At 43.1% G+C, this 17,119-nt stretch overlaps 1 protein-coding gene across 1 annotated transcript in view; it reads left to right on the top strand.

Moving 5' to 3' along the window:
* The window catches only part of OPN5 (opsin 5), a 344,280-nt gene that overhangs the window by 280,372 nt on the left and 46,789 nt on the right, over positions 1-17,119 (top strand). The window contains exon 5 of the mRNA XM_069236052.1: positions 9,828-10,162. Within this exon, the coding sequence (XP_069092153.1) occupies positions 9,828-10,162 (335 nt within the window). The remainder of the gene's footprint in view (positions 1-9,827; positions 10,163-17,119) is intronic.

Genomic DNA, 17,119 nt, shown 5'->3' with positions numbered 1-17,119 from the left:
TGTCTTGCATTGTGTGTGGGGTCGATGACAAGTTGATTGGGGCCAATGTTGCTCATTCTTTCCAGTAGATAGGTGGAATTGGCATTGTTTGGGTCATCGAGGTGGTAGTTGAGGTCAACGAGTAGGATTTAGTGCTTGGAATCGATAGCAGAAGGGGTCATGAATTCAGAGACAGTGTTGCAGAAACCAGGTCGCATTCCTGGGGGATCTGTAGGTGATAGTGCCTCTGATAGTCGTCCTGGTGTCAGTATAGAGTTAGAAGTTGAGCTGCTGCATGAAAGGTGTGGTGTCATCTTCGGTGGTGGTGCATCGGAGAGTTTCCTTGTGAGTGATGGCGATGCCTCCTCCATGTTTGTTGGTGCAGTCTTGGTGTATAATCTTGTAGCAGTAGGGCATTGTAGTGATGATGTCAAGGGTTAAGGAGAGGTTGAGCATGGTCTCAGTGAGGGGTCAGGGTGGTAATGGTATCCCAGATTTCTGGGGCGTATTTGCAGTGGGACCGGGTGTTGAGCAGAATACAGTGTAGCAGTTCGGAGGTGTTTGTGGTCTCATGGTAGAGTGTGGCAAGGGTTCCTGTGTGGGAGGGTGGTCCTGCGGTGCAGGTGAAGTGGCAGTGGTTGTAGGTGAATGGTTCTTCCATTGATTGGGGAGAAGTTATGCAGCAGTTGTTGAGGCATCTGGGATCCAGGGCTCTGCGGTGGAGTATCGGCAGGTGGTCAGAGGGCCAGGGTTCCTGGTTCTGGGCTCAGTTCAGTTGCAGAGAGGCACAGACAGACTTGTTTGTTGCCTCCATTAAGGCTGTCCTGGGGAATGGAGAGGCACAGGGCAGCAGGAAGCAGGAGGCGAGAAAGGTGGAAATGTCAGGAAACTAGTGGCGAGGCAGGAGTGACTTGCTAATTGGTACAGCAGGCAAAACACAGGCTAACTAAACAGGAAAGAAAAAGGCTAATCTGGCGCAGGTAAAACAAACCCAGGAAAGTGAGCACAATCCATTTAAAGTCTTTCCAAGGACTCCAAGAGAGATACTCCTTAAACAAATCTTCTGTTACCTACAATTACTACACACACTCCACTGCCACCACACACTCCTGGAGACCACACATCAATGCAATACACTAGACCCATAACAACTCATGGGCACCATAGGTTAATGAGGTATTTCCCACACCTACAGATCACTGGTCAATAACTCTCCCAACCCGCTCCTACCTCTAACAACAAGCTGGTTAGCAATGACTGGTACCCCTCAATGAACCAGACTGGAGAGATGTGTGCATGTCTCCTAATGTGCTGGTGATTCCCTCCAGACTACAGCCCATCCAACTGAGCTACTTTCACATGGCCTACCTCATACCCTTGTATTAGTGGCAGCCTAACAAGCTGGTGGCCCGACCTCTAATTATTGCAAGTGCACAGATACCCATGACATGAGATTGCCCCATTATTGGGAGGTACTGGAAGAAGGTGTTCACTGAAATTTCACAGGTAATAAGAGGCTCCATTAAGCCCTTATCAAGATTAGCCCTGCTTGGTATTGTGGATGATTTTGAAGGGCCGATGGTAGACCGTACCTTCTTTGGTTTTGGGACAGTAATCGGCAAATGAGACATTGCTAAACACCAGTGCCCTCCATTCTACCCAACCTTGGCGAGTTGAAGAGTGGGGATGGATTTGGTGAGATAAACTTGGGGAGCCGATCTACAATTCCAGTGCCCCGAAAGCATAAGTGGGTGTGGGGGAAATGGTTGGCTCACCATGGCCTACTTTAAAATGGCTCCATTACAAATCAATAGGATGACCCAGAATGGGTATACTATGTACATGCAACAAAAGGGTCCCACAATACAAGAAGTATACAGATCAAATTGCATAGCTTGATCCTACACAGTTAGAATAAAGCAGTCATAAAGCAACAGGAGAGAAAACATAAGAAAAAAGAAATAAAACTTTATGCAAAAAACGTTCTAATTATATTAAGGATCAGTAAAATATACATGCCATTTGAAATAGAATGGTTGCTTATTTGTGTTGAAACAGAGTGCTCGAAAGAAGTGTTCATGTAAAGGTAAGTAAAATAGGTTGAAAGAACATCAAAGAGTAAGCGATTCAAGTTCCATCTGCAGTGCTCATAAGCCTGTCTGTGGTCACAATAGATAGCCAACAGTTTATCCATCAAATGAGGGTGGATGCTTGAATCAATATATTTCCCTTCCTGAGGACAATGAGTTCAGTACAGTCTGAAAACAGATAATGTCGAAGTTTCAACCCAAACTACAAGAGGCCAATTAAAATCTTCAAGGGTGGGTCCCCATCAGGACAAAAAAAAAATTGAAAAGAGGCAACCTATCAAGAGAACAAAACAAAGCCACATAGGAATTATTAAAGTGTGAAATCTTATAAATTAAGGCCCATATTTATGAAAAATTACACACAACTGTGCTAGCGCAGTTTTGCGTCATAATTGTTAATGCGAGCTAGCGTCATTCCCTAGCGCCAAGGAATGGTTAACGTCATAATAAATTACGCTAACCATTGCAAGATGCCTTAAGGGAAAATTATGCTAATGCAGCAAAAGTGGTGGTAGACCATTTTGCGGCACATATTTATTACGCAAAACGGGTCTGCACCATTTTTTACTGCATTAGCATTGAAAAACAATGCACAAGAAAGAAAACATACAAATTGAAACACAAGATGGAGATTGCAGGGCAGGAGAGACCCCAGGGAGACCCCAGTCACCCACGTACGAGCTAGGAGGGTCCAGAGAAGTCCCAGTGAGAAGGAGAAAAGGAAGCGCAAGTGTAGGCTGTCGTAAGATCCTTTCCCTCCTTCTGTGCTGCCTTTGTGGCTGCTGTGGTGGTGTTTGGGGTTGCTGTGGTGGTTGTGGAGGGACCTGTTGTCGTCGCTGACATCCGTGGTTTGTGCCAAGCTGGAACAGTGACACTTCCATGTTGTCCTGGAGGTTGCTAATGCTCTTTCTAAATGTTTTCCTTAAGTGGTGGTATGTGGCCTCTCTTTAATGCCTGATCTGACCAGGTGTTAAATTTTGATGCTAATATGCCTTAGCTTGTGTCATGTTTGCGCTGGGAGGTAAACATGGCAGTGGAGGGCTAGTGTCATTTTTTTAGAAGGGAACACCTACCTTTCATATCATTGTTGCAATATGACGCAAGATGGGTTGGAGCTCCTAAAAACTGATGCTAACTCAGTTATTTTAACGCTAGACAGGTCTAGCGTCAGAATATGAATATGGTGTTACGTTAGTGCACTTTACTGTAAAAAAAAAAAAATTATACTAAGGCATCACAAACTTTCCATAAATACGGACCCATGTTCCCTCCTGTGTGTACAACACCTCACCTAGAGTTGTGCACTTGGTCCTGGACAAGCCAAAAGTATATGCAGCAGAGGCACCATGGCTCCTCATCTGCAGAAATTCTATTTTATCAGATTCTGCGAAGTCAAAATATGCCCAATCAATACAGCATACCACACACAACAGGCCAAAAATAACTTCACTGAAAAATACGCTCACCTGGAAACAGTACGTGATGGAGTACAATCTCAGTTTGCAATCTCTTTAAGGATTAACACTGTAAAAGGCCAAAATATAGAATGTGGACAAAATCCCATAAGATTGTGTGGCCTCAAAAGATTATTAATATTTTTAAAAGGGCAGAAGTACTTAAGGAAAAGGTCGGATAACTCTATGGCCCTCATTCTGACCTTGGCGGGCGGCGGAGGCCGCCCGCCAAAGTCCCGCCGTCAGGTTACCGTTCCGCGGTCGAAAGACCGCGGCGGTAATTCTGACTTTCCCGCTGGGCTGGCGGGCGGTCGCCTTCAGACCGCCAGCCAGCCCAGCGGGAAAGAGGCTTCCACGATGAAGCCGGCTCGGAATCGAGCCGGCGGAGTGGAAGCTGTGCGACGGGTGCAGTTGCACCCGTCGCGTATTTCACTGTCTGCGCAGCAGACAGTGAAATACATGTAGGGGCCCTCTTACGGCATGGGCACTGCAGGGGCCCCGCGACCCCCCCTACCGCCATCCGGATCTCGGCGGTCCGACCGCCGGGATCTGGATGGCGGTAGGGGGGGTCGGAATCCCCGCGGCGGTGCAGCAAGCTGCGCCGCCGCGGAGGATTCAATGGGGCCGCGGTACACTGGTGGGACCCCGCCAGTGGTGCCGGTCCGACCGCGGCTTTACCGCCGCGGTCGGAATCCCCATTGGAGCACCGCCGGCCTGTCGGCGGTGCTCCCGCGGTCCTCCGCCCTGGCGGTCAAAGACCGCCAGGGTCAGAATGACCACCTATATCATTTAAGGTCAGAGAGCGCTTCCTGAGTTAATCAGCAACTTTCCTGTGAAAAAAACATTCCCCAAGTTAAAATGTTGCTCTGCAAAAGCACCAAATGTAGTTCTGAATGACAAAGAAAGTACCTGGGGTGCCCCTCGCTTAACGCTCTTGGAACATTGTTTCCCTCTCTCCCTTAATGCTGCAACACAATACACGATCCCCAAACAAAATGCTGCACAGCTTCAATTTGCAGGTTTGCCCTCCTCCAGGTATGAATGTTTGTAAAAAAAGAAAAAAATACTTTACTAAATAGCAATCACGGACATGGTGGCCTGCTGAGCCAGGCAGGCAACCATCCCTGTGATGGCTGTGATTCCTAATGGGTTGCAAATTGTGACCTTCCTCATTAATATTCATGAAGTAGGTCTATTTGCAACCCACAAGGAATCGCTAATGAAACTCAGGAGTTTCATATATTAGGAATACCGATTTCCTAATTGTGATTTGGAAAGAATCGCAATTAGGAAGTTGGTATTGCCAGTGTTAGTACATCTAGCCCATACTCCTCATTGAAATGCATTTTAGTAAATGCCAGGTTTTGAAGGTCACAAAATGAGCACGTATCTAGGGTGATAACAAATTGTAGTCAAATATATATCATTGGCTGGTAGTGTTACACTCATCTTAGGAATTCTGGTGTTTCCCCAGCTGACTTCACTACTTAAAAATGCTGACTGCAGAGATTTAGTGAACCATGTTTGGTGATCAATGATTTTCTCATACAGATTATGTAGGGTGCTCCAGAAGCAAAAATATGACCTAATTTCCTATACGTTCACACTATCTTCCTCAGCTATGTGATAATAGCCCGATATTCTGTGTAAAATTTTCCAATGAAAAACAAGAGCCCCACCATTATGCATTTGTGATATGTGTTACACCTGAGTGCCATATGATAGATTCAAAGCTGTAAAAACCTAAAGTGTTTACTTTAGAAATGAACACAATGAATGGGCGCACTTTTGTCATAGAAATTATGATTACTGCTCTAGAAACGTGAATTAGGATACATTTTCGGTGAGTTGTCAAATATCACTTTCAGTATAACACTGTAAAACACAGATAAAAATAAGTACTTTCAACACCCTCTGTCAATTGAATCCCTACTAATCGACTTCAGCATTATCGCAGAGTTCTAATGAACAACTAGAAAGCTAACATTTTTTATTCAAGACAAAAGCAAACCATTATGCACCCATTTTGTTGAAATATGAGCTGATGCATGCATGAAAGCAGACCATTAAGCATGTGAGAAGTTTTAGTAATTTGAGGCATATTATATTCTGAAGGGGTTAAAAAGAGTTGTCTGCATAGAAAATAGCATCCCTTTCCTCATATGCATATCTATAAAAAAACAATGTGTATATATATATATGTCCTGTTGAAGGCTTCGGCCGAAACGCGTAGACATTTGTTTGGGACAGCGTGTGTGTCTTTTGAATGGTGGGCACATTGTCGATCTTTTTTTTGTGCTTTTTGTACCAACTTTTGCTGGTGTGATTTACCTGCAATCTAATCTTTTTTCAATAAATAGCAGCCGATGAATTTATCGATAATAAGTGTTTTTTTGAGTATTTTACCAGCTGGTATTGAATGATGTGCAGCCCTTGGTGTGCGATTTAAATACACCATTTTTCTGGATATATATATATATATATAGATATATATATATAGATAGATAAATAATAAATAACTATAACCCGTGCCGTAAGGCAACTATAACTCGCCCCCTGCCTTGCACAGTTTTCTAATCAATAATTTTTGCTGCAGATGCTACAGTGATATTATCAATGATGTTATAGAAGATGTCATGAATCATGTAATATCTGGGGTAATTAGCATTGGATGGCGAGGGCGGGAGTTATAGTTACCTTAGGGCACAAGTTACAGTTACTGGAAATAGCTAAATTTCTATGGTTTTATATGTATGAAATGTTAGCCTAACTATAACGTCCCTGTAACCTTTTTTTTCCTCCGGGTGAATTTCTATGGCTTTTTTTAACATAAAGTAATTTTAATTACTTTACATTGACCCAACCATCGTCGCGCATGGCTTTTGGATGTACACGGCAAGGGTTAGCTGCAAGCCCTGCGGGCAAACCCACATAACCACCCAACCCAGCAACACACACGGCCATCACCCATGCGCGGCGGATGTTGGACAACCCTCTATAACCACCCAACCCTGACCCATGCACAGCTTTGGCCGTGCACAGCAGGGGTTAGCCATAGTGCCTGGCGGTAGCCCACCCCCTGCAGTCAACCCCCAACCACCCATCCCCACACCGTGCACAGCCTTGTCCCGTCAGAGTGCAAGTGAAACACCTTGATGAAGGCTAGGGGGTTAGGGTATTCCTACCCTGCCCTCTTTTCTTTTTTTTCTTTTTCTTAGAACTCGGCTTAAGCTGAGTCGCAAAATGGCTGCCAACACTTTCTGGTTGAAGTGTTGGCAGCCAATCAAATCTCTGTACAAGGTCAGGAATATTTGTCAAGTATTCGCTCTTCTAGATATCAAATTTGGTTTTGTTTAAATATCTCAAAAACTACTGAACGGATTTAAACCATATAACAAAAAGCGTCCTCTCTGGACCAAAGGCTACTTTTCTGCCAAATATGGTATAATTCCATCTAGCGGTTCGGGCTGTAGGCGTGTTAAAAAGCCCTATGGGAATTAACATGGAAAACACACAGTTTTTGAAACCCCCTATTTTTTAAATCCCGCTTGACAGATCACCTTGAAACTTTCCATGCACAGCAAGACCCAACTTGACACCTTTTGGGAAGATTTCATGAAGATTAGTCAAATGGCACCACAGATATAGCCAAGGCAAAAAACACTTTTTCTGCGAAAACTAAGTCCTATTCATAACTACCTACTGGAATTCTTCAGTAGGTAATATAGCTAAAAAAAACAAAGGTTAAAGTAAAATTATGGTTAAATGAATTTGTCAGTGACAACATTAATGTTTTGAAAAAAACCACAGAAGTTCACTGGTTATAACTTGTGCCCCCCCGGCACTACCTATGACCTCAAATATGAAATGATTAATGACGTGTTCTATGACATAATTTATAATATCACTGATGAAACCTCAAATTACCCCCCTTCACTCTCCTCCCTGGGCTGATTTCAGGATTTCAGCCCCAGGGTCCCCATCCCCCAGGGTCCCCATCCCCCAGGGTCTGGCTGCATTTTGCTCCAAGGCCTCCACAGTCCCAGCCAGTTCTTGCATCCAGAGGGAGCCAGTATTGCTCGCTCCTGCAGAGCGCAGCTTCTAACGCTGCTCCCTGCGAGTGGGAGCAGTATTTAAATCTGTTTCCTTGTCCGCATTACTGCATTTTTTAAGCTCCTGCTCCCTGGGAGGAGAATTGGTGTTTGCTTCCCCTGGCAGAGGATTTGAAAATACTACCACCGCGTAACAGCAAACACAGGTTCCCCTGCCCATACCGGTGAAGGCTGGGAAAGCACTATTTCCTGAGTGTGGGCTACCCCAAAACTAGCCTGACTCTGGGGGATGAGGTCCCCAGGGCCATTAATCGCTCAGGGAGGTGGGCTGCATGACCTCCTCCCCATTTTGAACATGTTTGTCCCTGGGGCGGGCTCTCTGAGGCCTATGTTGGATCAGGAAGGAGAACCGTTCATTCCACCTCCCCATACTTAACATGTTTGACCCTGGGTGTGGGCACCCGAGGCCTCTGATGGCTCGGGTAGAGGGACTCCCTGTTCCCTCTTCCCTTATTAAATATGTTAGGCGGTGTGTTTCACTGGATGGCTGCATTTCCTAGCTGTTTCTTTTGTTTAGTTTCAAGGGGGGGGGGGGGTCCCTCTAGATCCCCCAGGGGATCTAGGGGGACAGGGTATCTCCACAGTGCTCCAATACAGCCTTTTTGTCTATACCTTCAGGACAATGGACTAAGGGCCACATGTTCAAAAGGTTTTAGTGGTCGCAAACATAGAATCAAGCCGTTTGTGACAGCTTAATAGCCTTTTGAAATGTACTAACTCTATTTTGCGTTTCGGTAACCTTTACTGAATTGCATTATATTGTGAGTCGATATTAGGAAGGGGTGTGTTAAGCGGGCCCTTCCTAATAACGTGTCACAGGGGGATGTATGAATTTTTTTCATCTGGAATGCGGTCACAAAACATTTGCAGTTTACTACCAACTTTAAGTTAGTGGTAACCCATTCGCAGATGGGAAGGGGTAGCCATGGGGCCCTTTCCTCTTTATGAATGTGGGTGCAAACATGTTTTAAGATCAGGCAGTGAAAACCTTTTGTTTTTGTTTTTGTTTTTGAAATGCATCCCGTTTTCTTTAAGGAAAACAGGCTGCATTACAAAAAAAATGCTTTATTGTAAAAGCAGTCACAGACATGGTGGTTTGACCACAGCAGGCCACTATCCTTGTGATTTTGGCCATTCCCAAAGGGTCGCAAATTTTGACCTGCCTTATGAATATTGATAAGGCAGGTCCATTTTGGGCCCACTTGTAATCACTATATGTATCTGAGACACATTAGTACATCGTAGTTTGCAATTTCCTAATTGCGAGTCGCAATTAGCAGTCGCAAAATCTGGTGATCATACATGTGGCCCTAAGTCCCCAAACCCTTTAATGGCTGTCAGCAACATTTTTCTCATTATGGTGGAAGCCAATCAGGGTGCTCACTCTTGCGTAAGTCTGACTCCAGCAGGAGCTAGAGGGCCCAAGAGAAAAAAAGCTCCCTGACCCAAATAGAACGCTTCATTACACGCCTGCGCGCCGTGCCGCCCTGCTTGGATAAGCTTTTCTAAACAGAGAAACTTGGATGATTCTATTGGCAGTGAATTTGTGAATTGTGCCTAGGCAAATGTGAAAGAGACTGTGACTTTAACGCTACAACATAAATTGAAGGTTGTTTATCATGTGGCTATTTTCAAACGGAATCGTATACCTATGAGGAAGGCTGACATTAACAGCCGAAATGCGTCCGGAAGGAAAGAGCATTAGTTTTTGATGATTTGAAAATAAACGTGCCTCACTTTACGGCTAACTTGAGTACGGCGCACTTCTTTTTCGTGAAGAAATGATGGAATGTGTTGCAAGGGTGCTCCGTCCCTGTGCGCCGTGCCGCCCTGCTTGGATAAGCTTTTCTACACAGAGAAACTTGGATGATATTATATATATATATATATATATATATATATATATATATATATATATATATATATATAAATATATAAATATATATTCATACATATCAGACTCTGCTTGTCTTAGGCTGGAGGTCAATGTTGCATGTAGTCCACTTTAAGGTGTTGTGAAAAAGATGCAAGTAATGTACAGCATGTACCAGAGAAGTACAACTCTGGATATTTATTCGGCATAGAGCACTGTGGTACTAGTTTGACTGATTTCATTTAATTAGGTACTCTTTTTCAAAAAGTTAATTCTACTCTTGCCAGTCTAATTCATACTTAACATTTTGTATCCTTAGGCACCTGGCTGAAGAGGCACCATGCATTTATCTGCATGGGAGTCATTTGGTTCTATGCTTCATTCTGGGCTACTTTGCCATTGGTCGGAGTGGGAAACTATGCCCCAGAGCCCTTTGGGACATCATGCACTTTGGACTGGTGGCTTGCGCAGGCCTCGAGGAGTGGACAGGCCTTTGTGTTGTGCATGCTGGTTTTCTGCCTCCTGCTGCCTACTGCAGTCATTGTCTTTTCCTATGTGAAAATCATTGCCAAAGTCAAGTCATCTGCCAAAGAAGTTGCTGTTTTCGATTCCAGGATTCAAAACAATCATTCACTGGAAATAAAACTTACCAAGGTACACCATTACTTTCTAAAACCTGATTACCATTTATCTTAGTTGAATAACTGGGTCTTTCTTGAAAGTGTTTCTTAAAATGAAACCTTTTGGTAAAATGACAGGAGTAGTAATTTTAAAAGGGTTGGTTAGCTGAAAGATAATGCCTACCTTTCAAAAAGTATTACTATTGTTAATGTGGAATTTGTAGCATAGTTTTTCTTACATAGGTCGTTTTTCCTGTTCACCTTTCTGATTAACAGGATGGTAAATAACATACATTTTGACATCTATTTTTAATAGGAGGGTGTTGTGATTAAATTTAACAACAATTTGTAATTTAATAGCTTTATTGTCTGGAGCCTTTGGAAAATGCGCCCACTCCATCCGCTTTCCACTGTTGTTCCTCCGTGAATGTTCCACACCGTACATTGGAACAGTGGAAGACATTTAGGGGGTCACGCCGTCCGCCAAGGTACCGCCGACAAATGACCGCACCGCGGTCAAAAGACCGCGGCGGCCATTCAAACATATCTGCCCTGGCCGGCGGGTGCTCTCCAAAAGAGCGCCCGCCGGCCCAGCGGAAATGCCCCTGCAACGAGGACGCCGGCTCAGAATTGAGCCGGCGTAGTTGCAGGGGTGCGACGGGTGCAGTTGCACCCGTCGCGTATTTCAGTGTCTGCAAAGCAGACACTGAAATACTTTGTGGGGCCCTCTTACGGGGTCCCCTGCAGTGCCCATGCCATTGGCATGGGCACTGCAGGGGCCCCCAGGGGCCCCGCGGCACCCCCTACCGCCATCCTGTTCATGGCGGGTTTCCCGCCATGAACAGGATGGCGGTAGGGGGTGTCTGAATCACCATGGCGGCGGAGCGCGCTCCGCCTCCATGGAGGATTCAATGGGGCAGCGGTAAACCGGCGGGAGACCGCCGGTTTACCCTTTCTGACCGCGGCTGAACCGCCGCGGTCAGAATGCCCTTGGGAGCACCGCCAGCCTGTTGGCGGTGCTCCCGTGGTCGGTCACCCTGGCGGTCACCGGCCGCCAGAGTCAGAATGACCCCCTTAATTATAAACACAACACACCCCCTTCCTTTTGAAACACAACAAATACAGATATAAAAAATAAAATATGAACATAAACATTGAAAATTAATTATAGTACTCAATACCAAGTACACTTACAATAATTCTAAATACTTAATATGAACAATACATATTATATTCCTTATATGCTCTAATGATCACATATCAGCTTGTAAAATAACACAAGTAAACCATACTTATAATTTAACTCAAGAAAACCTTCTCTCCATACACAAAATCTTTAGGCCAACTAGGCGGTTTCCTTATTCTCACTCCTTCCAGCACTTCTCCACCATCATCACCATCAACATCCTCAATCACGTCATGACATTCCACTTTCTTGTTCGCTTCAACACTATTTTCATTCTCATTATTCTCCTTAAATACCCCTCTGTTACTGATAGTATTATCTACCTCCCCTTCCAACCATCTAAAATCCTGAGTTGAAGAGTTATGTCTCCTAACTTCCTTACCCACCTTGACCACACGCTTGAGATTCCATACTTTACCATTGCTCACTCTGACTGCATTATTCAATACTTCTATTACTTCCTCTGGTTCATAAAATTGACTATGTCCTTTCATCACCTTACCAGGTTTCTTAACACAAATCCAATCTCCCACTACAATGTCAACTGGTTTAGTCCCATGCTGCTCTTCATAACGTTTATTCATATCAGCATGTTTTTCTTTCGTCCTGTTCTGAACTGACTCCAAAGACCATTGTACAATATTGGGTTGATGCAACCAATTTAGACAGTACTTGGCCCTAGGTTGCCCCCCCATGATTATTACACAAGGTGACAACTCTGTTAGCTCATTCTTTATCACTCTGTTTGCCCATACAGCCTTGTGTAACTGTACTTCTCAATCCATACCACTAGCAAAAGCTGACTGAATAACTCCCTTGATCACCATGTTGAATCTTTCCACCATGCCATTGCAACTGGGATTATAAAGGGAAGTAGTTTTATGTTGCACACCAATCCTTTTGAAGTATTCCTTCAATGCCTTAGACAAGAATTGAACCCCTTTGTCACTTAACACCATCTTAGGTAAACCTTCAGACACAAAAACCTTAGCTAAGAATCCCAAATCACATGTTGTGTCTGCTTTCTCCATGATATCTAAAACAGTCCATCTTGAAAACAAATCCAACAAAACTATTACAAATTTTTGTTCTTCACCAATCAGTCCTGCAAAGTCAATTGCTACAAATTACCAGGGTTGTTTCGGCGAAAAATATTCACTCATTGGTGGGCTGAATGTTTGTAACATTTTTTCAGCACTAGAACACTTGGAACAACTTATCACAAACCTCTCAACTTCAACATCCACATTTAGCCACCAAAATAAACTCCTTACCACACCTTTAGTTTTTACAATACCAAAATGTCCGTGGTGGAATAGCTCCACAATTGTTTTCCTTAAGCTTTTAGGAGGAACAATCCGCTCACCACTCATAATTGAACCATTCTCCACAGACAACTGCAAACTCACTTCCCAAAAAGGCTTAACCTCTTCTTGTAGTTTACTTTTATCTGCCAGTTTCCTTGCAAGAAATTATTAACTTCAGTCAGTACTACATCCTTATCATATTCAGCCATCCAACCTTCCCTGCACACAGCATGACTACCATCAGCATGTAGAAAGGCTACTTGAAAATTATTCCAACTCTCATCCTCTTCTAACTTTGTAGGCATTCTAGATAGGATTGCCTTTGCCAGTTAAATATACCAGTTTATGTATGTAATCCTGCATTCTTATCAACAATCTGGCAATCCTTGCTGAAGCATTCACTGTACTCTCCGTTGTCAACAATTTCACTGGAGGCTTATGATCACAAAAACTTGTCACTGGTTTTCTCCAAACAAAAGCTCTGAAATGATCCAAAGCCCATGCACATGCCAGCGCCTCTCTCTCTCAATTATCGGATACATTTCCTCAGTTGGCGATAAGTCTCTAGAAGCAAAAGATATTGTAAATTCCTTTCCGTCCTTCTCCTTCTGGCTCAGTACCGCACCCAATCCTTTACTGCTGGCATCCATTGTGATACCGTTATCCACGTTTGGAGCAAAGCATTGCTAAGCTTGAACTTTATCAATTTCTGAAGTTATGTGGTTTAATTCTTCTTGGCACTCTTTAGACCATTCAAATTTTACTTTGTTTTTCAACAGCTGCCTTAAATAAAAACTTTTGTCAGCAAACTGAGGAATATATTTAGCACAGTACTCAACTAATCCTAATAAAGATCTGACATCATCCTTAGAACTTGGAAAAGGAGCTTCTTTGATATCATTCACAAGAGATGCTTTTGGTCTGACACCTTGAGCTCCAATGTCACGACCCAAATAAATGACACTGTCCCTAGCAAAAAGGCATTTTGAAAGTTCCACTGTTAATCCACTTTTCTCTAATATGTTCATCACATCCTTCAATCTTGAATCATGTTCTGTTTTATTTCCCTCATAGATTGGAATGTCATCCTGGAATCATTTTATTCCATTTTTATTTCCAAATAACTGAAACATAAGTCTTTGGAAACCTGCAGCAGTAGATGCTAGCCCAAAAGGCATCATGTTAAATTGGAAACAACCGAAAGGTGTAATAAACGCTATTTACTTTTTGGAGTCAGAGGTCAAGGAAATCTGATGATACGCAGCAGATAAATCGATAGTGGAAAATATGTTTGCATCCTTTAGAGAGAGAACCATTTAATGAATCCTTGGTAGAGGATAACGATTGATAACAATATTATTGTTCAAATGGCGCACCTCCACACATAGTATCATCTTCTCATTACTGCGTCTGGCAATCACCAATGGAGAAATCCATTCTGAAGCTTCAATTGGTTGTATTACTCCTAAAGCTACCAATTTATCCGGTTCCTTTGATACTTCATCTCTGATCATAATAGGAATGTTCCTAACCTTGTGTACCTTCGGAACCACATTAGTTTTCAAAATTATACAGTGTTCATAACACTTCAAATTGCCTAAAGTCGTGTTAAAACAGAAGGAAATTTGCACAACATTTCCTTAGCAAAATCTAACTCTTCATCCACAACTTTCACTCGTTCATCACTGTTGGGATCAAGAACAATGTGCAATTTACCTTGATCAATCCAGCCAAGTATAGTCGGAAAATCTCCACCGTTGCTTCTCCTAGCTTTTCTGTATCTTCACACATGCAAGGATGGGTTGTTGTAGTAAATATGAGATGGACAAGGAGGAATGGTGAAAAATAAGGAAAAATTAGGACACAAAGATTGGGGTTTATTCCATACTAAGGAAGGGGCATGCTAATACTAAAACATAGCCACAAAAGAATTAGACAATTGATATTTACAGAACGCACTTCTAATTCTACTACAGCTCTTAAAGTGACACAACAGACTCAAATGTACTAAAGCCAAGTCATGAAGTAAGCACCACACATGGTCAATCACACGTATTGCAACACACTCTCATAGAAATCAATGGAGCCAAGGAATAAAACCAAAGAAAAATGGTAATTTAAAGGGTATATGCTTTACTTAATGCTCTTTTGATGTTTTTGAGAATATTTTTTAAATATATTGTTTTTAACATAAATATATTATAACATTTTCAACTAAGATATTTATTAAAATATCATATTACAACAAGGATCTTAACACATAGAACCATCTAATGCAAGGGGGAAGGAGTGGTCAAAAACTTGTAATGAAGAAAACCATGTAGGAAGTTCACTCCAACACCAAAAAATCACAAATAGGCTGGCCACGTAACAAATGAAGTCTCACACCAAACAACTTTTTTAGGGTCACTGTGTCAGTGAATATCTTTGAGGCCACCCTCCTAATTTTGGGGACAGTTATTTGAAGAGGAAAGAGAGGTTTTATAGGGAAAAAAAGCATCATCTTTGGTATATCCAGGGAAGCAGTCTTTGTCAGATACTGCTTCACACTGAAGTAATACTCAGCATCATTGCATACTGGGACCAGGAACTTGACACTACCACAGACTGCTCATTGGCTATAACTGCCTTTGTCCGAGTACTGGCTGCACTCTATTTCATGGTCACTGAGTCTTTCCAGAGGGTCACTTCAGGCACCAAATGCATCTCACAGGCAATCTTGATGCTTGCAACAGCTATTAAAATGCTTCACTAATATAATGCACAAGTCTATCGCTCTGCCACAGTCACTAGCATGAGGGCAAATGGTGGCAAGGGATTTGTATCCTACAACCACCTTCCTCATACATTAGGTGCCATTGATTGTCCCTGTATGGCACACCATCCACCTACCCACAGGGAACAACTATTCTACGACTGGCACTTGATCAACCGGTAAGCTAGCTGAGATACCATATGTTATTTCACTGATAAGTACACTGGCATTACCGGAAGCAGAAACAACAGTTCTATCTTCTGTTGTTCTCCTCTTGCACGTCAATAGTTTCTTCGAGATTTCAGTGGCACGTGGCTTATAGGTAGATTATAACACCTCACACGAGGGCAGCCTGTTCATCTGGGGGATGGCGTCACAAATACACTTACCCCTTAGTCACTACAACTCAAAAGGTGCACGTTATCTCGGCAGTGACTACATGTGCATGTTGGGATGATGTCGTACATTTAGAGTAGAACCACATCTTAATAAATATCACATCTCGGTTGCAGGGGATGCCCTCGGTTAATTTTGTAGGACGTGTGTCCTGCATGCATAGATAGATTTGGGGCCACATGTAGCAAACTCCGAGATTGCGACTCGGAAATTGCAAGTCTGTCCGACTCGCAATTTCCGAGTCGCATTCTCGGATGCAGAACGGTGTCTCAGACACCGTCTGTGACTCGCTATGGGGTCGCAAAGACCCACCTCATCAATATTAATGAGGTGGGTCGCATTTTGCGACCCCATAGCGAGTCCCTGCACTCACAGGGATGGTGGCCTGCTGAAGTCAGCAGACCTCCATGTCTGTGACTGCTTTTTAAATAAAGCAGTTTTTTTTTTTTCATTTTGCAGCCTGTTTTCCTTAAAGGAAAACGAGTTGCAAAATTAAAAAAAATACCGAAACCATTTGGTTTCGTTTTTTCAGTGTAGGCAGTGGTCCATTGGACCACTGCCTGCTCTGAAAAACATTCTGGGCAACATTCACAAAGGGGAAGGGGTCCCATGGGGACCCCTTCCCGTTTGCGAATGAGTTACCACCAGTGTGACACTGGTGGTAACTGCGAGTTGTTTTGCGACCGCATTCGCGGTCACAAAGCAATTCTGAATTGCGATGCAAGTCGCAAAGAGGAAGGGAACACCACTTCCTATTTGCGAGTCGCATTCACAAATTGCGAGTGGGTACCGACTCGCAATTTGTGAATGTGCATCGCGTTAGGCCGTTTGCATGGCGCAAACTGCGATTTTCGCAGTTTGCACCATGCAAACGGCTTCCTACATCTGGCTCCTAGTTCCTTAATTGTGGGATCTAACAAAAGAATTGCTAAGAGGAGCAATCAGTGTCACACTAGAAACCTGATGACTATATACACCCTGCGTGCTTTGTGATATGATAGCCCTGCGATGCCTCCTGACGCCATTTTGTTTGAGTGCAAATCCTGTCGCAGGTTATTGTAGGGACATAAAAATCACTTAAAGCGCTATAATTAAAAAACTATTCTGATCGTGCTTGTCAAAGTGCACTTAAGCAGTATTTTGAAGCTTACATTGAATACACCGTTTCAAGTAACCATATTGTATATTACTGTAGAGGAGATTGTTTTGTCAAGAAATATGTGATCAAGAAAGTAGATATCATTATTTATAAATTAAATCGCATAACATGAACACACGATTTGGTCTTTATGGTGAGCAAGAAGCAAGTCACGTAGTACTTTATTCAAACGGCTACACGTGGGAAAA

The sequence above is a fragment of the Pleurodeles waltl genome, chromosome 5 (genome assembly GCF_031143425.1).
Source record: "Pleurodeles waltl isolate 20211129_DDA chromosome 5, aPleWal1.hap1.20221129, whole genome shotgun sequence".
NCBI lineage: Eukaryota > Metazoa > Chordata > Amphibia > Caudata > Salamandridae > Pleurodeles > Pleurodeles waltl.
Note: the sequence above shows the minus strand (reverse complement) of the source record. Positions and strands in the feature narration are given on the sequence as shown.